General features: G+C 44.8%; 2 protein-coding genes across 3 annotated transcripts; one reads left to right on the forward strand and one right to left on the reverse strand.

Moving 5' to 3' along the window:
• Positions 1–1,588: 1,588 nt before the first annotated feature.
• dhx33 (DEAH (Asp-Glu-Ala-His) box polypeptide 33) lies at positions 1,589–10,233 on the reverse strand. 2 transcript variants are annotated; one of them, XM_055502206.1, is made up of 14 exons: positions 10,081–10,233; positions 9,555–9,782; positions 6,777–6,920; positions 6,382–6,537; positions 6,072–6,299; positions 5,799–5,969; positions 5,396–5,581; positions 5,011–5,122; positions 4,394–4,553; positions 4,197–4,285; positions 3,994–4,121; positions 3,679–3,882; positions 3,509–3,595; positions 1,589–3,405 (listed from the first exon to the last, which is right to left on the reverse strand). In XM_055502206.1, exons 2-14 carry the CDS (start codon positions 9,762–9,764, stop codon positions 3,097–3,099), a joined length of 2,184 nt encoding a protein of 727 aa, XP_055358181.1. In that variant the 5' UTR covers positions 9,765–9,782; positions 10,081–10,233; the 3' UTR covers positions 1,589–3,096. The 2 variants fall into 2 exon arrangements, with proteins under 2 accessions (XP_055358181.1, XP_055358182.1); XM_055502207.1 differs by lacking the exon at positions 10,081–10,233 and having other exon boundaries at positions 6,777–7,051; positions 9,555–9,694.
• A 1,713-nt stretch (positions 10,234–11,946) lies between these two features.
• On the forward strand, positions 11,947–16,547 carry p2rx1 (purinergic receptor P2X, ligand-gated ion channel, 1). The gene is made up of 13 exons (XM_055502095.1): positions 11,947–12,014; positions 12,511–12,655; positions 13,239–13,310; positions 13,418–13,502; positions 14,578–14,665; positions 14,751–14,831; positions 14,928–15,069; positions 15,155–15,300; positions 15,480–15,570; positions 15,651–15,716; positions 15,804–15,899; positions 16,405–16,440; positions 16,542–16,547. The coding sequence occupies exons 1-13, from the start codon at positions 11,947–11,949 to the stop codon at positions 16,545–16,547; spliced, it is 1,122 nt and encodes a 373-aa protein (XP_055358070.1).
• The last annotated feature ends 3,330 nt before the right edge of the window (positions 16,548–19,877 follow it).

Raw genomic sequence — 19,877 nt, forward strand, 5'->3', positions numbered from 1 at the left:
ATTTCGGGTTTAAACTGCTATAACGTGTAAATACTGCCCGCTACACGTTTTTCAGTGGTCGCAGAGGTGCCACGTCTTTTAGATTTTGCGTAAACAATCGTAATAATAATCGTAATTCGCTTTACTGCAGTCGTTGATAGTAACTGTTTAACTCTATGACATGACGCCAGGACTCGGCTGATCTACGACTTATTATCGTAGTTTTATGTTTGTTCTATACACGTTGTGTCTGCTTTAAAATGCACGAATCGATGGGTTAGTAACGTGTCCTGCTCTGCAGCAAAAAACAAGTTTTTTTTACCAATTTCAGTGCGTATGAGACCAGTTAAACTAGTAAGATGTTTTCATTCAGTGATAAAAGCCAATCTCTTTTGTTAAGAAGCTTATTTTTTCCTTATTTTAATAGATATATATAAAGGTATTTCTTGTTTAGAGCACAAAGACAGAGAGTTTGTTGTTAGTGGAGATGGTGGAGGCCTGGGACAGGCTCTCACTGGTCATTTGTAGCATTGGGAATAAACGACACAATATAGCAGCCAGTTGTTGGGAATGATAATTTTGATTTGGTGTTTGTGTTAGAGAAACTCAGAAGGGCTGATGGTGAGGAAAACCAGGCTGCAGAGGGTGATGAGGGCAGTGAAGGAGGACTCATCACATAGGCGGGAGGTTCAAAGGAGAGTGAAGAGGTGGTTTTGATTGTAATTGGTCACTAGATGGCGACACCTCACTGGCAGACATGACCTCGAAATCCTGTTACTGACACAGTTTTCAAACTCTGAAGGGTTTATTCCACCAGAGAGTTCAAGTAGTAACTTCAAGATAAGACATAGGCGTATTACAGTTTCTATAATCCTTCATAAGATCAACAACTTGACTTATTTCACACAGCTGCAGGTGAAATGAGGTTTTGCTCCGTCCTAAAAATTTAGTTTTTATGGTAAAAACATGAATTTCATCCATTTTATGATTTAGGAGGAAGCCTGTGGCCAGCTGGATCTGAGCCTTTTAATGGCGTCTTTAACAGGAAGTCAACTTATTTTGTAGATTGTTTCGTAGATTTTCACTCATGTCCTCTAAAGGATGCTAATAATAATATTATGTATGGCCTGGTGACTCAGCATTGGTCTAGAAAGCAGAGGGTTGCCAGTTTTCTGTAGTGGTTCGGTTCCTTGGCGTGCGTCGTCTTAGGGACCGGGAGCAAACAGGGGTTTTGCCTGCTGCCCTCAATTATCGTTTGAAGTTAATTGTAAAATTAGTAAACCCTTTAGTTTTTATTCACTGCCATTAGTGCGTTTGTTTTCCTTCACCTTTAAAGAGCCAATTAGTGCCATAAGGGGTTGAACAATAACAATTAAAGCCATTGGTTCATTTCGGTCCAATGATGTCATACTGCCAGAAGATGGCGCTGTTTTCCAACAAGTCAGAGCTCGTGCAGCAGTTTCACTTGCTTCGTGAAGAGCAGAGACCTTGCGCTTGAAGGATTTTCTTTTCACACTAGTTGCAACATTTTGCCAATGTATTTGCATTATCTTAGATTAAACCCACCTTCAACGATCAAAACATAAAGAAAAGCCGAGCCGGATTGCACCACTGGTAATCAGTTTATCTAAAGACACAAATACAAATAGAATACTATAGAATAAAGTACAAACCTGCTCACAACCACCATTAGCATTTATTGTAAATCATAACAAATGTGATGTCAGATCATAACAAAACAGGTCAAGTGCCTTTACTTAACCTTCCAAACTGTGACGGTATATCAATATCTTAAATGTTTTCAAATGTAATAGATTTTAGTGAGCTTAAACAGTCTTTATAACATAGGGACACCTTTCTAGAGTGGCCTCCTAGACGCATCCATGTTCAGTATTTTGTAAAGATAGAAATTGTCTATGTCATTTTTAGTCGGGTTACAGTATATTTCATTCATTCCTGAGTCCAGTGTAAAAAAAAGACAGGAGGTGCAGCCAACCTCGATATGCTGTGATCTACATTTTGAAATTGACTATACCTGAGCTATTATATCACTGTATATAGTCTCCATGCATAGCCTACATGTGTTTTCAGCATACTCATGTTGTTACTCTGAAGAGGCTGAGTAAGGATCTGTGCAACGTACAACAGCAAAGAGAACCTGGAGAGGAAGGCATGCGACTTCTCCCGACATGCTCAAGGGGTGGTATGATGGATGCAGGGGGAGAAGGGCATGCAGCTGTGAACAAGACAAATCCTACAAATACACCAAAAAAGATCAAGTCACTTACGTATTAAAATCTTATGTCTTAAAAACAACTTTGGCATTTTTCTTTTTTTTTTTAATAATTAAGACAAACTCCGTCTACTTATGTAAACCCTTAAGACCACTTTGTGTGAACACAAAACTGCATGGTGCTTGTTGTAGCTCCTGAAGAGTTTACCCTGTTCACGCACACGTCGGACAGTTGCAACAGCTCTGTTTAATTAAAATAAACTAACCATTCAACATTAGCTCCCTGCATTAACCCACTCAAAAACAGTCCATCTTTTGTGAAGTTGAACATACGGACAGTAACATTTTGAATCAAGTCTGTCTTCATTTGAAATAAGAAACTAAAATTAATCAACCAGAGCAAGGCACTGTGAGACCTGTGCTCTGGTGAGGTCATCTGTGCTGTTAAACGCATGCAAACCTTAAAAATAGTAATCCTCTTTCTAAACATCAAACGTTTGGCTGAATGGAAAGTTAAATACTTTGCAGGCAGAAGAAAATCAGCTCGTCCATATAGAAGTGACAAGCTGAAACCTAATTGCATTTCTTTGGATTATGAGGGAGCTGTGACAACATGCGCGAACCAAAGAGAAAGGCACCCGGCCGGCCAGCGCATTCAAACCCAGGACCTTGCATCTGAGGTCACATCGCTAACCACAACACAAGGAATACTGATTATAAAATCTGAAGTTTGGAGGAAGTCGAGGCTGTGACGCAAATTCCGCTGCTGTGGCGCATGTCAGCACGTCAACTGGGAGGTAGTGAACTTTTCTGCACGCTATCCACGTGGTGGAGGTGAGGAGGTGCACGTGTGTGTCACTAAGTCAGAGGATTGTCTCTGAGCGTTAGCTCTTGGTTGGACGGAGCTTCCGCCCAAAATACTCTGGCGCCGCATCCAGCAGCCAGTCAGCGTCCACCAAACACAGGTCTCTCATGTAGCAGCGCGACGTGTGGAGCAGCTCGTTAAACACCACGTATGCTGGCTTGGCTTGGAACAGGACGGAGGATGGGTGGATGGCCACAGGCTGGTGGGTGTCCAGGGCCACGTAGCTGCCGTCAAGCTGCAGCTCCGCTGCGTTGACGAACATGGCGTGGGCAAGACAGCGGCGGACGTTTCCTGTGTCTGCCCCGCACGACTCCAGCTTCACATTCAGCTGGGGAGAGAAAGAAAAATCAGCTGCTAGTGAGAAGACACCTCCTGCAGGACTCTAGGCCCAGTCCTACACAATCTATACTCACACCACACAGTTATGGTACCTTAAGGCAGATGTCTCTGAGCTGGGCATGGACCTCCTTCACCAGGCCCATATTTCTGCTGTTGACAAAGTTCTCCCGACACCACTCCTTTAACAGTGACACGTTAGATTACAACGGTAGCCCTGCAATGCAATGAGACGTTCCCCCGCTCCTCTTTCACAAACGCTCACCTTGTTACCGCCGACTTTTTTAAACGCTCTGTAAATGTTGAGGAGAGTCAGGTGGTCTCCTTCGCTGGAGGTGAACTTCTTTCGTACAGCGAGCACCTCATCCCGCCGAGCAGGCGGGTTGTACAACACGCTGTCCACCGACAGCAGAGACACGATGCTCAAGACCTCCTCAGAACAAGAGAAGTCTGGGGACAGCAGGATGGACTGAGGAAGAGTAAGCAGGACAGTCAGTCAGACGCCCCCTGTAGTCTTACAAACAGAACCCTTGCAGCTGCAGCACTCATCTAGTGGAAATGTCTGTTAGGCACATTTTACCTTGGCGTATCTAGGCTCTAGAGGGAAGCTTGCCATCTTCTTTCCAAGTGCAGTGAGAAAAACCTGCCCCTCTTTCCTCTCAACCGCTCCCAGCAGCTCTAGGTGCTCCACAGCAGAACGAACGGCCTCTGGGATAAACATAAGAGGTTACCATCACCTGCAAACCCTTCAAAGCTGAAAAGCGCAAAGAATCGTGATTTCACCTGGAGAAGGTTTGGACATGAAATCAAAATTCATCACATCTGGAATTCCCAGAGCCATGAGCTGGAGCATCACACTGGCTAAATTACACCTGCAGAAGACACAGGGAAAGATATTACAAATGACTGTGACCTAAATAAATCTACACAACACTTTGCAGGGCTTTATTAGCTCTGCAGCAAAACGAAGCACCACGTACCTCTGGATCTCCGGCACAGTCATAGGAATGAGGTTGTCAAATTCCTGCTCAGTGTAGAGACGATAGCAGGAGCCAGATTCCTCCCTGCCAGCCCGTCCTGCGCGCTGCCACGCCTGAGCTTTAGACACTCGCTGCACTGCCAGCACCTCCAAGCCGCTTTCTGAGAGCCACAAGAAGAGCAGAGTAAAGGAACTATATACACAAGTTAAAGAAGAACCAACAACTTAAAAGCAAGACAGGTCAAATCAGGAAATGCCCCAATAGATGTCAACAACAATTTCACAGTAGGTGGTAAAATAAATGCTACCCATGTTTTCCTACATTTTCTTGTTTTACCAGAATATTTTGACTGTCTTGTTTTGTTTTGTCCAGATTAATTTAATATGTTCCTTTTTTAAGCTGTTGAGTAAATTTTCTGCCATGCAATCCTTTTTTCTAATTCCACAAGGCTATGCATGTTGTTAACATGAAATAAGTACACATGTACTGCATTCAGTGAGGAGAGGTCAAAACCAGTATTTAAGACAAGTAAATTACGTGTAAGCAGCTTTTTTTTGACAAGATTAAGCTAGTTTTAACAGCTTTCTTCAAAACTAAAAAAAAAAAAATCATCTCACCGGGATTGAAACGTTTGGCCTTCACCATCCCTGTGTCTATGACGTATTTTATCCCAGAGATAGTAACAGATGTCTCAGCAATGTTAGTTGACAGTATGACCTTCCTACTCCCCTGGAAAAACACAAGGTTAAGAATGTTAGACATGAGGTACAGTACAAAGAGACAAATAGCATCAGATATGTGTTGACAAATTATTCTATAGGTTTCAAACAGCAGCACCTCTGCTTTCAAAGTGTAAGAAGCTAAAACGCACCCTAAACAGTAAACTTTGAGATCAGCAGTGCACGTCTGGCGCGTACTGTGGCTATTGTTGTAACAACCGGCCGTTTGTCTACACAGCTCTGCACAACGTTGTTTATGCAGCGTGTTCATTGGCGCCTTTACCTTGGGAGCTGGCTGGAACACCCTGAGCTGCTGCACTGGGGGCAGCGATGCGTACAAAGGGATAACCACCATGGGACCGCAGCTGTCGGGCAGATGCTTGGCAATGTCGCGACACGTCCGGGCCAGAGCCTCGATTTCCTCCTGGCCTGTCATAAACACTAAGATATCATGGGATGCAGGTGCCTCCTGCAAATGAAAAGGCACACATTGTTCCAGACCAGTGTCAAGATAAATAATCCCAGCACTTGAACATACACCCAGGTAACCTCTTGCTCACAGCTTTGTACATTGTATGGTAATAAAATCGGAACATTCTCGTGGTTTAGGTCGGAAACTATGACTTTTCTACACAAGCATACCCAAATATTCAAATATCTCTGCAGCCAAGGTCAAGTAAGGCTACCTGATGGATTTGGAAGACAGAGACGAGAGCAGCCTGCAGGTAGTCTGACTGAGGCTGCTTGGTGTAGTAGATCTGAATAGGATGCTGCCTCCCCTCCAGGTACAGTACTGGTGACTTGTTAAAGTACTCAGAGAACAAATCCACATCCATAGTGGCCGACATCACTATGACCTACAGTATGTGGGTAAGAAATAAGAAACAGGCGTTCATCAAAATCATTTGTCTATTGAGAAAACACATTCAATTACACAGAAGGCAGACCTGTTCTCCTACCTTCAGGGGAATCTTATTGAGCTCCCTGCGCCTGCGCTGCGCGGTCTTCACCACACCAAACAGCACGTCCGTGTGCACGGTGCGCTCGTGAGCTTCGTCCAGCACCACCACAGTGTAGCGCAGCAGCAGGGGGTCTCCTATGGCCTCACGCAGCAGCATGCCGTCGGTCATGAACTTCAGCTTCGTCTCGGGAGAGGTGACATCCTCGAAGCGCACCGTGTAGCCGACCTGAAATAAGGTTTGCTCATTTACTACACCCGGCGTGGAAGGTTAGGGTGTGGGACAGTCTCAGCCGATCACGTGAGCGTACCAGCTTTCCCAGCTGAGTCCTCTTCTCCTCTGCCACCCTCCCTGCCAGCGAGATGGCAGCTACTCGGCGGGGCTGGGTGATGGCGATGATGCCCTGCCGCCCGATGCCAGCCTCATACAGATACTGAGGGACCTGGGTGGTCTTCCCAGAGCCGGTCTCACCTGATTTACGTCACAGGTTTAGGCACGCGTCAATACAACACAATACTTAACCAGATACAGTTTGTTTATAGTCCACATTTTTAATTTGTGTAGTATTTCATGAAAAAAAAGACAGCTCCACCGTGTCAGATGTTACATGTTAAACTTTAAAACGGACTGTCCCTTTAAAGGCAGTCCCACAGCGGAGGCTAACGCTGTAACGTAGCAGCGCTAGCTAGCATTAGCTGAGGGGACCTCACCTATCAGAATAGCGTTGTGAAGCTGTCTCAGCTGGTTCAGGAGCTGGGGTTTCGCCTGGTAGATGGGAAGCTGCTTCCGCTGGACGTCTATCGGAGTGGTTGCATTTCCCTTTCTGGGCAGCAGCATTCCAGGTTTATTCTTTTCGAGACGGAAAAAAACGGACCCCGGCTTGAATCTTTTAGCCGGAGGAGGGTCGGGGTCGTGGGGCATGGTCTAGAATTAGTGGCTCTAATAGCAAAACCTCTGCGGCTCCCTGGCGTCCTTTAATGCTGAGAAGAAACCAAAAAAGTTATGTTGGTGCTTACGACTCAGCGCCACTGCGGTTGTTTTGCTACCTCTGCAAAAAAACATCCCCACGTGGTCAAAACCCGGCGCAGAAGTTTGACGTCATGTGCCGTAGGTAGCGTTTAGCCAGTCAGACATGCGGCTAAAGCAAACACCCTGATTAAGCTACACAATAAATGTTGAATGAATTGTTTTGTCATGGTACATGGAACGTTTTCATCACAACTACATCTTCTGAAACAACCCTTCATTGTAAAATTCAAAATACCTTAAAACAAACAATCACACTACATAAATATAAACTTCTTTTAAACCAAAAGGATGCTTGTGAGGATTGAGCTGAGTGAGTATGGACATGTTTTCCATTAACTACAGCTTGTCCAGTTAACCAAGCAATAGCTAACTAACAATAATTAACTGTGTCACAGAAAAGTGGGTCACAATGAAAACACATTAATCCAACACTCTTTGAATGAGCGCGTGCATACAAGGCAAATAAATCCAGTGACTAAATGCACATCTTTTCCTGGTTTTGTAGAAGCCTCCTGAGGGTAATAGTGATTTTATCACACAGGCAAACTGTCTGAGTGAAATGTGCCTTTTGATGCTGGATGGGAAATCGAGTAATATGCTAATGCAGTAATAGCATCTGCAGCTGGGTTGGGGGGCAGGGGGGTGGTGCAGTGGTGCAATGCTCCTATAATAGCTAAGTATTAAAGCATTTCCCTACTGTGATTCAGGCAGTGCAGTGTCTATAATCACTGTATAACATTTAAAGGCGGTTCATGAAGGAATGCTCAGTGATGCACTTTGTGTTGTGCAACTGAGGTGACCTTTTGAAATGGTTTGAGGTTGCTTCATCTCATTGTGGTGTAACAGACATGTCTCCTCCCAATGTTGTAACCTTACTAAGCTTCACTTCATTTACAGGTTAAAAATCCCTCTGTGGACATAATCAATGAAGGTCATAGACAACCTGTCAGTTTGATGCTGCCGCACGCAGACAGGCAGGGAGCCCATTAACATAATCTCCAACTTATTTGCTGTTTTCATACCACCATCTCATTTACTGACAAGGCTCACAGAGGCACCTATAAACAGGCTCTGTTCAATTAATCACCATGGAAACCATCTAACACCAAATCAGGCAGCCCACGGTCCACGCACAGGACAATCTGCATCATTCGCATGGAAATAGCTTTCCTACCCATTCCCAGCATTTGAATAAATACATGAATTTACTGAGTAGAATTAATTGCTTTACCCATGTAACTCTCTGGCTGCTGAGGTACTATATACTATACTGTACATCAATCTTGCTGCATTTGCATTTTTTTAAAGATGTGTCCATTATGTGTATATTATATATATATTATTGTTTTTTATAGGTGCTGTATGTGTTAGGTTATTATTTAAGATGTACCTCGGTCCCACTCTCTAATTCTTACGAATATCCCTACAATCCTGCCAAATAGCCATTTTGTGACAATTTCCGTAGTATATATATACAGTATGTTATTTGGAATAGGCCTTAATCAGATTAAGATTTGGATTTTAAACATGATTCCAAAATAAGATGTTCCATTCACTAATCTCTGGAGATTAGAAAGCACTGGATACAAGAGTGAGAAAATATTATTTTTTTCTGCTTTGAAACCTTTTATGTAATATTCTTACTAGTTGACTCCATTCACAGTGAAACCGAACGGTTTGCTTTTATAATAATTATGCAGTTTCCTCTAGGAGTGAAGATAAGGAATGCAAAGTGCGGCACAAGCGTACGGAGAGAGAGCAAGTAAACCGCTGAGTGGGGCGAGAAACTGGAAGCGTTTGTCTATGGTGATAAAACATAAGAAGGCTTAATGTCGGCAAATTGAGACACGAGGACGCAAATACGCTGAACTGTGGCACAGTCACTGTTTGTTTGGGTCTGCTGTATCTTGGCCTTGCATGCAGGAAGTGAGTGTCAGTGGAGGTGATAAGGTTTGATTGTATAGAAAGACGAGGAGCTCTAGTGAGTGTGTGTGTGTGTGTGTGTGTGTGTGTGTGTGTGTGTGTGTGTGTGTGTGTGTGTGTGTGTGTGTGTGTGTGTGTGTGTGTGTGTGTGTGTGTGTGAGGGTGGTAGCTGTTTTTATTTTGACTTCCAACTTTATTTCAACATATTTCTAGGCGCTAATTTAGTGTGTGACACCTACAAAAATAAAAATATATACCATGAATACCTTAAAAGAAAGATATGTTTTGCAGTGATGAGGTGAGAGGGAAGATGTACATTTGTGACTGACTGACTGAAGAGAGAGAGTGACCCTGTGGAGCAAGAGAGAGAGAGAGAGAGAGAGAGAGAGAGAGATAGAAAGCGGTGTGGGAGGGGGGAAGTCCAACACTTCAGCAGTTCCCATGAAGCGTGTCAGACATTACTCATGAGAAGAGGCAGAAGGTCTTTGCCACTGGTGACCGAGGCGCAGGACGCAAGAAAGTGGAGTTTACCTGTTTATACATGAAAGGTGTGTATATGAAAGTGGGCTGAAGACAGCGACCCTCCTCTTCCTCCTCCTCCTCCTCCTCCTCGCGGGCCGTCCAACGGGAAAGGATGAAGAGCCAAATCTCCAGCGCCCTCTCGGACTTCTTCTTCGAGTATGAGACCCCGCGCCAGGTGCTGGTGAGGAACAGGAGGGTGGGAGTGGTGTGCCGCCTCATCCAGCTGGGGGTCCTGGTCTACATCGTCGGGTGAGAGCGAACACATTCTTGTTATCTGTGTGTTATCTCGTGCATCGACTTGCCTGGAATGCAGCAGACGTGACCTTTCACTGTGACCCTGCGCATTCCAACAGGTTGTCTGTGTTGAATCAGAGGGTCAGAGACACTGTACATGTGTCTATGCATCCACCAGGTAAAGAAAGACACTGACTTCTCAGTAGCATTGACACAACGAACAACCTGAGCTCACACACAATACTACACAATACGCTATTGTGAAGTTCAGAAAAAAAAGACAAAATGTTTGCTAACTTACACACACGGGGCCAGTCTCCGCATCCTCCACTCACACGCGTGTTTTGACATGTTGGATTCATTCACTGGAAAATTACAAAGAGCTCGTTCGGCATTCAGACGGTTGCATGTGTGTGTTTGTTTTATCCGAGCACCTCGGAGCAGCAGAACCTGAGGAGGCGTGTGTGACAAACAGGTTGAGGCAGATGTTAACACAGATAAGAATCAAGCGCTGCCCACTTTGCTGCCAAAACGGGGCACATTCCTTGTGCTGGTGATGTCACAGCATCCCAACAGGAAACAGCGGGATCTAAGAATGAGCTCGGCTGCTGCTGGTCGAGGCTTTTGAGAAAGTCTGCAGCTGCTTCCATCTTCACGATCAAAAGATCATGAGATAAATGTGTGATAAAAGTTCTATTGCTTTGTTGCTGTTGTGGATGTGGGTGTCAGGCGCTTTTCCCTCCGCCACCTGCTGTCAGCCAGTGACCTGCCATTTAGGTGCGTGTTGATGGGCATGAGCGGTGATGTGGCTGTGAAGCTGCCCAGACTCCTCTGTGCACGATTCAGGCAGCGGAGTGACGGCTCGGAGCAGCAGCGTTTCCGGGAACCGGTGCGTCACTGATGGTCCTGTCAGGAGTTTTGGATCAGATGTTGAATCTCACACTTCACACAGGCACATGTGTTTTTAATGGATTCAGCTAATTGCTTCAATAGTTTCATTCATTTATTTGCTTTCATTGTTTTAAACCGGAGACAGATTCTTTCCTTGGCCAACTACCATTTGGGAGAATCACGTATCACACAGTGCTTTGCGTAAATCTCCCATCAGTGGTTTTTTAAAAGTCTCAGCAGCAGCTTTTCTTTAATTAAATCACGTCTTGTCATTTTGAAGTTTACAGAATCGGCGGTGCGCTTTTCCCTGTGCTTTCCACTCTGATTAGTTAAAGGCTTTTTCCCTTCATTATAATCTGTGTAACGTGATGAAGTGTAATCTCGGAGCCACGGTGCGGAGAAAACGGCTCTGTGAGCGGCCGTCTCCTCGTTCCGCTGACGCTCCACATCATGTCCACGTGAGCTCAGACTTACATCATTTGATTTGCAGATGTGACCAAAGCCTCTGTTGTGTTGTGCAGTTTGACGCTGCTGTTCCTTTGTCACTCTCAGGTGCAGTCATTGTGCATGCACACAGATGAACCCGAGGCGAGTTACTGCCTTTTATAGGCTTTATAAAATAGCTTCGCTCGTTTGTGCACATACAGGAGGCACCCGATGCAGACCAGCTGTTAACCACACCTACACACACACACACACACACACACACACACACACACACACACACATACACACACACAAACACACACACAAACACACACACACACACACACACACACACACACACACACACACACACACAAACACACACACACACACACACACACACACACACACACACACACACACACACACACACACACACACACACACACACACACACACACACACACACACACAACCCAAATCTGTCTGCACTCCATGGGAATTCTTTTATGTGTAAAAGGATTCAGGCACTTTTTCCTTATCTGGTGATTTCAACTGAACCTCACTTTTAAATGTCCTACTTGGCATCATTTGTCATGGTAGCGACGATCCACTGTGGATCTTATATTGTATCTCTTTAAAGTTTATCACCCACTGGGGAAGAAGCAGAAAGAAAAATTTCAGAATAAAAAACATCTACATGAGTAAATTTCTACTCCTACTTTCAAAATAATACTCAATTTTAAGTACACCATTTGTACCACACTGTTATTATAGACACTGTGTGGAGGAGCTGCTCAGTAACAAATAACTGAGCAGTGGTGCACATACGTGTTGGGTAACTCTGCACATGCCTCCTCGGGCCTCTGTGTCAGAAGTTAAACCACGAGGCCACAAACGCTGGGTGCTGCAGCTCAGGTACAGCGTCCCGGCCTCAGCTGTGTCCTTGAGTAACACGCTGCATGCAGCTCCCCGGGCGCCGCTCCTGTGGGAGCCCACTGCTCCTCCGGGGGACGGGCTGGATGCAGAGGACACACTTCCCCACCGTGGGACGGAGAAGGGGAATAATTAATTCATTAAATGATTTATTCAACAGAGTGGCTTTAAATCTGTACAGTAACTATACAAATGTACTTGTCTACACTTCAGGGTACAACAGGAAACTTCTTTTCACGCCTCCTGTGCTTGCTCCAGTTCTCTGATTAGTCAAGTACTCACCCTGAGATGTAAAATATTAATATTTTAGATAAATATTACAGTATTTATGTGACATTGCACGGTCACATAAACACATTTCCTTGTAAAGCCTTCCGGTGGAATGTGGGAAAGGCCACCGCCATCACAGCACATGTCTGAGCTCAAGGCCGGCCGGGGCTGAGTGGGTCTGACAGGATGCTTCCCGTGTCTCATGCAGGTGGGTCTTCATCTACGAGAAAGGCTACCAGTCCACAGACACGGCGGTCAGCTCCGTCTTCACCAAAATGAAAGGCGTGGGCCACACCAACGTGAACGGGAGCGAGCGAGTCTGGGACGTGTCCGACTACGTCTTCCCCCCGCAGGTTGGTGTCCCGTTGTCTCGACGACATCAAGTCTAAAGCGGCACGATGAGGAGAGGTGGTCTCATATCGTTGTGGCAACAGTGAGGTTTTGCTGACACGTCCCCGTTGACTTCGGTTTAGGTCACATTCAGTAAATGATGGCATCATTTTCAAACACAGAGAGATTTGCTGTCAGACTGTAGAGCTGATGACAATCTGACTCTGTCAATATCAAGACGGCTCTGCTTCCTTAAAGTCATTGTGCGTGTCCTGTAATCAGCTGAGCACACAACCACGTTAAGCGGATACTGGTCAAATACAGTAAAAGTCTGTGGAACAGAAGCAACACCAACCCAGTGCCTTGCGTGTTCAGATGAGGCACTGACAAAAAAGTGCGTGCAAAACGAGTGGAAACACAATTAGACACAAATCTGCCCGAGGAAGTGTGAAATTACTGCAAAGTTGAGCTAGAGAAGGAACACAACAGAGAGACATGAGCTCCGGGTCGAGCCAGAGGCTGAGTCTGTTTTGATTTGAAGGATGTTGACCGCTCCAGGCTGTGCAAAACATTAACGCTGTGCTTCTGTTAACCCTTTCAACTCAGGGAGACTCCTCTTTCGTGGTGATGACCAACTACATCTTAACCGAAGGTCAGCAGATGGGGAAGTGTCCGGAGGTACGTGGTGTCCGCCTGCTCTCGCTTCCCTCTTTTCTCCTCCCACTTTCAGACTCGCACACTTCCATAAACAGTCAAAATCAAACGGAAACTGCGTCTCATTCCAGGACTGTTTGTCTAAGTGGGTAATTGTGCAGCAGCTGAATGGCAGAAAGAAGAAACGCACTGTAAACAGTGCTTGTGTTCAGTTTGGTGCGGAAAGGGAACTTTAGTGTCGTCCTCATTTCCTTACACCTGCATTTTACAGCTGTGTACACACACACACACACACACACACACACACTGACCCCACTCTCTTGATTACAGCTCGACGGCAAACACAACTGCAAGTCGGACGCCGACTGTGAAGGAGGGAGATACCAACGTACGGGACACGGTGAGTCCTGACCCTGCGTGACCTCTGCAGTCCTCACCGAGTCCTCGCCGTCTGTGGCTAAACTCAGATCAGTCCACATCTATTTACCATCTTCATTCAGTAGAGACTAAAGACTTCTTAAGCCAGAGACAGGGCTGCGAAACGTGTTTGCAAAATGGGCCGCGCCTGTTGAGATGTGCTGCGGTGTGTCCTCATGCAGTAGAAAGTAAAACACAGCAGGCCTCACTCATCACTGTCACCGCCAAGGTAAACATTTAGACCTAGGTCACGCAGTTCTGCTCTCCAACAGCAGGGAAAAAACAGATTCAAATCAATAACGTATCTAAGCAGCGAAATGTTTAGGGTGTGTGTTGATGACCTGCACTCGAATATGAAAGCGCAGAAACTACTACTACTGCATCAGCTGCAGGTTCAAAGGGGGGCATGAATGCATTGTCAGGGTGACTGGGAGAGCCTGTTTGTGGGACTGCTTTAATGTGGTGATTCAAGCCAAAGCTTCAGATCTGTCTGTGTCAGTCAAACCCACCTGGAGGTGCTTCCTCATAGGCTCCCATGAAAGCTCAGAGTGACAAAGACCTGCTGGGGAACTCTGGCACATGAGCCGAGAGGCCGACAGCAGCGGGGCTAATCACAGAGAGAGCAATGCTACGATGCGCGTGGATGAGGGCGAGATAAGGGGGAAAACAGCCGCTTCAGCGTTTGCGTCGCTCCTCTTTCATATCGTTCTTGCTACTGTTGATGCGAATCCAAGATAAGCTGAAATGTGAAGGCAAGAAATGCTTAGGAAGGCTTTAACGTTAAAGCCTCCCTCTATATAAATATTGTTCTGCTTCTGTTCACTTTTGTATCTTTTTGTATCTAAACTCTCTGCTTTTTCGTCTCTGCTCCAAGGTCAAATGACGGGAGTGTGCGTGAAGGCCACCAACACCTGCGAGGTGCTGGCGTGGTGTCCTGTGGAGAACGACCGAGTCATCCCAACGTACGGAGGAACCAACCAGCTGCTCTGCACGTTTCCTTTGACTGGTTGATTGACGCTCTTTTCAGATTTCTCTTTCCCATTCCAGGCCTCCTCTGTTGATGTCTGCAGAGAACTACACGCTCTTCATCAAAAACTCTGTAACGTTCCCCATATTTGGCGTCACAAGGTGATGAACCTGTTTCGTGTCACTTTAAATGTAGCTTTTACAGATGTTCCTACGTAGAAACGCAGCCGCTTCACAGCCTTATCATGGGTTTTTCAGGAGTAACCTGGTTGAGGGCGTTGATGCTGACTACATCAACAAATGCCTTTACAGTCCAGAAGATGCTCCACTCTGCCCCATATTCAAACTGGGAGACATCGTTAAACTGTCTGGCTTCAGTTTTGAAACAATAGCCCAAGTGGTGAGTTTCATTTCTACCACTCGTCCTTTGGTGTTCGTCTCCTTTGTTTCCTGGCTGATCTATTACGTGCTTGTGCTGCTGACAGGGAGGGGCCATTGGTATTGTGGTCGACTGGACGTGCAACTTTGATGTGGATGTGAAACACTGTAAACCCAAGTACAACTTCCACGGTCTCTATGGAAACCCCGGTGAGAAAGACCAGACCCGAGCGTCGGTGGGCTACAACTTCAGGTGTGCACAGAGCAAACAGCCTATTAAAACACGCCGGGAACGTGTCGTAGAATGTGATTCAGCTGCAGGATCAACCCAAACCCTTAATTACCTCTCGCCTAATGTCAAACAGATGAGACGAGCAAATGTTTGCCCAGCACTTTGTCAGAGCAACACATGATGACGGTGCTTGTTTGTAGGTATGCGAAGCATTACCTGGAGAACAGCGTGGAGAAGAGAACCCTCCTCAAAGTGTTCGGCATCCGATTCGACATCATCGTGCAGTCACTGGTCAGTGTGTGCACATTTACTGGAGGCTGTTTCTATGAACTCTTGGCTCTGAGGTCACCGCTGTTCTGTTTTCTTCACAGGCCAGAAAGTTCGACATCATCCCGACTCTCACAGCTATCGGCTCAGGAGTGGGCATTTTTGGAGTGGTAGGCGCCGTCCTCCTGGTACCGGAAGAGCTGTTTCACCCATTAGACTCATTCTGCTGCTAATACTTTGGTTTTTGTTGCTCTTAGGCGACTGTGGTCTGTGACCTGGTGCTGCTGTATTTGCTGCCAAAAAGAGAATTTTACAAAAACATGAAATTCAAACACACAGATACAACTATAAAGGTAAGATCACTTCTGTTTGCAAACCAAGAGTCTGATAGAGAAGAGCTTGAACACTAGGGGGCAGTGATGGTGACACTCACCAACATCAGTCCAGTCAGAATACATGTAGCTTTATGAATCGATATCATGTTTTACATGTGAAACCACCAGTTTCTCATTAAGCAGCTCAGGACATGATGCTGGGTGCAGCGCAGCCATTAACTGTCCGTCTGTGGCACCCAGGCAGCTTCCTCCTTTCACTGATACAGGCAGGACATTTTTTTATTTGCAGCAGGACAGCGAGTCGCTCAGTTTAGACACAAGCGTCAAATACACCTTTGAAGCAAATACAGGACAAATCCAAGGCTCGGTGCCTTGGATTTCAAGTTCGACGTGAGTGCACGTAGAAGTCCAGACAGTAGAGTAGACGTTTGCTGTGCGTTGCACCATGTGACGATGAACAGAATGGGTTTATCTGAGAGGTCTAAGTGGCTCCTGTCCTGTGGCTTTGGCTTTTACCCAACAGGATCCTGATTCAGAGGTAGCCAGCATAGAAATGGAGGTAAGCATCATAACTACGTGTTCACTTCAGGAAGAACAAAGCATTTTTACTATGACTTTTAGTGACAACTGGTGTCTTATTTTTCCACAACTCCTGTACAGAAGTGACGTGGGAGCAACAACCACAACCCTGCAATAAACCCTCCTAAGGGCCTGAAAAAAAAAGGGTCCAGTGACTCGATACCAACATCCTGCCACTCTCACGTGCACCCTGAGTGACTGGAACTCTCCCTGCAGATGCCACAAGTCAGCTGTACAGTGTGTGTACCTATCTGGGTGTAGCTCAGTTTGCTTTTGTTCGTACGTTTGGGTGTAACCTCAGTCTCCATCACCGTTCAAGTGGGAAAAAAAATCCTCTGTACAAACAAACTATAAGTCATCTATTACCCGTGTCGCTGTCATGATGTGTGAATGTGCGGCAGTCAGTGCTGCATCCTGGTTTGCACCTTGTGATTGACAAGTGGATTCAATAAAAGATGCACAGTAATAACCCGGCTGGTCTGGTCGTCAAAGCAAACAGTCAAACAGGAAACTGGAAGCTGGATTCACAATGTGTTTTATTGTCTTTGATTATGCTGAGGTGTACAAAAAGCATGCAAAAAATAGCTTCTTTGTGTATATTGGTACATATTTACATTCCACGGAGGTGGACCATGCTTCTGTTTTCTATGCTCAGCAAATGCAGGAGAGCAGATTCAGGGAAACGCACGAGACAACACAAGACTGACGTCCAGTAACACAAACAGCAGCGGGACAGTTTAATCACAGCTTATTTACAGAGTCACTCTCTCTAACGAGATGAAACGATGATGGAAATACAGGAGACAATGGCAAATAAAGCAACTTTTTTTTAAAAATTGTAATTAACTGCTTTAATTTTTTTAACTTTAAAGGTGTTTTTGTGCATATATGTATTAAAAAGTCTCAATTAAGTATCCAAATCAACAGTAAAGAGATCAAAGTAGCAAATGCTGACTTTTGAAGAACACTTTCAATGATCTGTGCCTAAGCAACACAAAGATGGGACATTATGACAGTTAAACCATCTTCAGGCAACTTTGTTTAATTGAGCAGGTTTAACTGGACAAAAACAACAGAAATGACACATTCCTGAACAGACAAGACATCTAGACGTCCACAAAATACCATACAAGGTCCTTTAGTTAATAGTTCATAGTAAAAAAAGTTTATTGACAAGTCAAGCAACATAACCACAAAGCAACAAAAAGTGATCAAGAAAAGATTTCTGGGTTTCAGCCTGTGGCCATTTTCAGGGTCAAAGGCCACAAACAGGAACTCATGGGTCAGAATTCGATTTTTTTTTCCCTTTGATGCTATTTTTAGGTCAAATGTTTCAGCTGAGCAGTAAAACCCAAGGGATCCCCATCACAGTTAAACTACATTCATCATTCTGTCATTACATGCAGATGCACAAAAAAAAACAGCCAATCACGTCGCTGCAGCTGCTGGGAAGCGGAAACAGAGATGAGCTCTGCCTGTTGGAATTCTCAACATGCTGATCGAGTTGTGCATCAAGAGAAAACAGTATATACAGTCGTTTAAAGGTAAACCACAGTTCTCTCTCCTCATCAGAATCTGCAAAGTTTCATGACTGGCAGGCCCCAGTAGTGTTACGTCAGCTAATGCTAATATGCATCTGTAAGTGGAAAAAGTGCAAATATTTAAATATAAAGCAGTTTCATCAGAATGTCCATCATGAACAAGTCAGACCTACTGTACACAGAAGGATGGACGGCCTGAGTTACAGCAGGGATGAGCCGGTAATGCATTCAAATGATAATATTGCACCTCCAAAAAGGACAAAGTGTCTGTTCACACTCACAGAAGCCGACAACATGGATTCATTCTCATTAGTAGCTTGTGTGAATTAAACATCTTTACAAACAAATGAAATTTAATGCACTGTTTTATACTATTTGGTTCCAGCAGCCCTTCACTGAAGGTTACCCTCAGACCCTTCACTTAAATCATCCTCAGCACAGAGAAGGAATATTATCCACAGGAAAGCGTATTCTAAACATTAAGCAGTGACACATAAGGATATGAATTGATTCAGAATTAAAAGGTTTACATTCTGCAGCAGCCACATGATGAAGTATGTTTCAATCATATGCATGACATAAACCCCCAACCACAGTGGCTCCATTACAAGCTTCCCATTCTGATTTCACCCACTGAGAGCAATAATGATGAAGTGCTGTGAATCAGCCACACTGAAGTGGATGATGGAGAAGTGCTGTTGTCGTTGGCGGCCTGGGTTTAATCACGACGCTGAATCGCCGCGTCCATCCAGCCATCGCTTTGTTTCACAGGGGCAGCGCGCCAAGCTGGCGAAACGGAGGAACACCCAAACCCAGTTATATAAGCATTTATCTGAGGCAGAGCTGCAGTGGAGGTGGAAATGTTCTCAATGGTTTGAGTCGGCAGAGACGAAAAGCCCACTGATGTATTGTATTGTATTCTTTGTTTATTTTTAAATTTGTTTTGGTTTTTGAAATAGTTGAATCGAACGACAAAGCATATCTCAAAAGACGTATAGTCATCAATTAGTGCAACGTGTTTAAAACTAGCAAAGCATAAATAACCGCATAATAAATAGTTTTAAAGGACAATCATCAAAAATGTGTCAATGTGAAATTATAGCAAAATCTTTGGCATATAACAAAAGCTTAAGTTGAATTTTCGCAGATATAAAACACACAGTCAAAACTATATCGCAATGAATTTCCCTCCCCCCAGAAATGAAAACACACACGACTCCAATCATTTGTCATTATATACAAATGGAGTACATTTCTGCCTGAGCACTAATTAATGTTCAGCGTGAAACTCAGCTCTGCCTCAATGAACCATATTTAACTGTTCTAATTTGGAATAAATGTTAAGGCAATGACAGAAGTTTACGTCCTTCGTTCTGTAAAAACCATATGAGATCATTTCAAAGTGCATCTCATCATCATCATCATCATCATCATGTGTACTTTGAAATGCTCGCATCTTCACATCTAGTCAAACAGCACAACATGACATGAGAGGGATGAGACAGCGTTAAAGAGCTAAAGTCATCAGACAAACATGAGGAGGGGATGAAGCGTGAAATGACTTCTCACGCAGAATAATTACACTGAAATGTGTTTAGCACAGTGTAAGTCAGTGGCCTTTCTGCGTGATCCTCCAGAGATAGATGACGCTCTCCGTTTCCGACAGGCTGTGAAGGCTTCAACCTCTACATCCTTCCTTCTGACAACACCTATCTGAAGACGTCCACTGCATGTAGAATATTACAATGACAAGTCCCACATTTCACTCAAGAGACGCTATAGTGTCATTTACAGGGCAAAGTAAGGATGGTTGAATGTGGTTATGACAGTCTGACGATAAGGCTCAACCATACACCATGCACACGCTGTCGTCTGA

This window comes from Betta splendens, chromosome 14, assembly GCF_900634795.4.
Source record: "Betta splendens chromosome 14, fBetSpl5.4, whole genome shotgun sequence".
NCBI classification, from domain to species: domain Eukaryota; kingdom Metazoa; phylum Chordata; class Actinopteri; order Anabantiformes; family Osphronemidae; genus Betta; species Betta splendens.

Excerpts from the sequence above, each read along its gene's own strand:
- dhx33 (XM_055502206.1), bottom strand. The coding sequence starts at position 9,764 with ATGAGGCGGCACACCACTCCCACCCTCCTGTTCCTCACCAGCACCTGG. Across the intron at positions 6,921-9,554 it reads CACCTTTCATGTATAAACAG|AATAAACCTGGAATGCTGCT; the intron begins GTAAACTCCACT and ends CGTCTCGAAAAG. Across the intron at positions 4,286-4,393 it reads ACTGTGCCGGAGATCCAGAG|GTGTAATTTAGCCAGTGTGA; the intron begins GTACGTGGTGCT and ends TGTCTTCTGCAG.
- p2rx1 (XM_055502095.1), top strand. The coding sequence starts at position 11,947 with ATGCCTCCTCGGGCCTCTGTGTCAGAAGTTAAACCACGAGGCCACAAA. Across the intron at positions 12,015-12,510 it reads CGCTGGGTGCTGCAGCTCAG|GTGGGTCTTCATCTACGAGA; the intron begins GTACAGCGTCCC and ends TGTCTCATGCAG. Across the intron at positions 12,656-13,238 it reads ACTACGTCTTCCCCCCGCAG|GGAGACTCCTCTTTCGTGGT; the intron begins GTTGGTGTCCCG and ends CTTTCAACTCAG.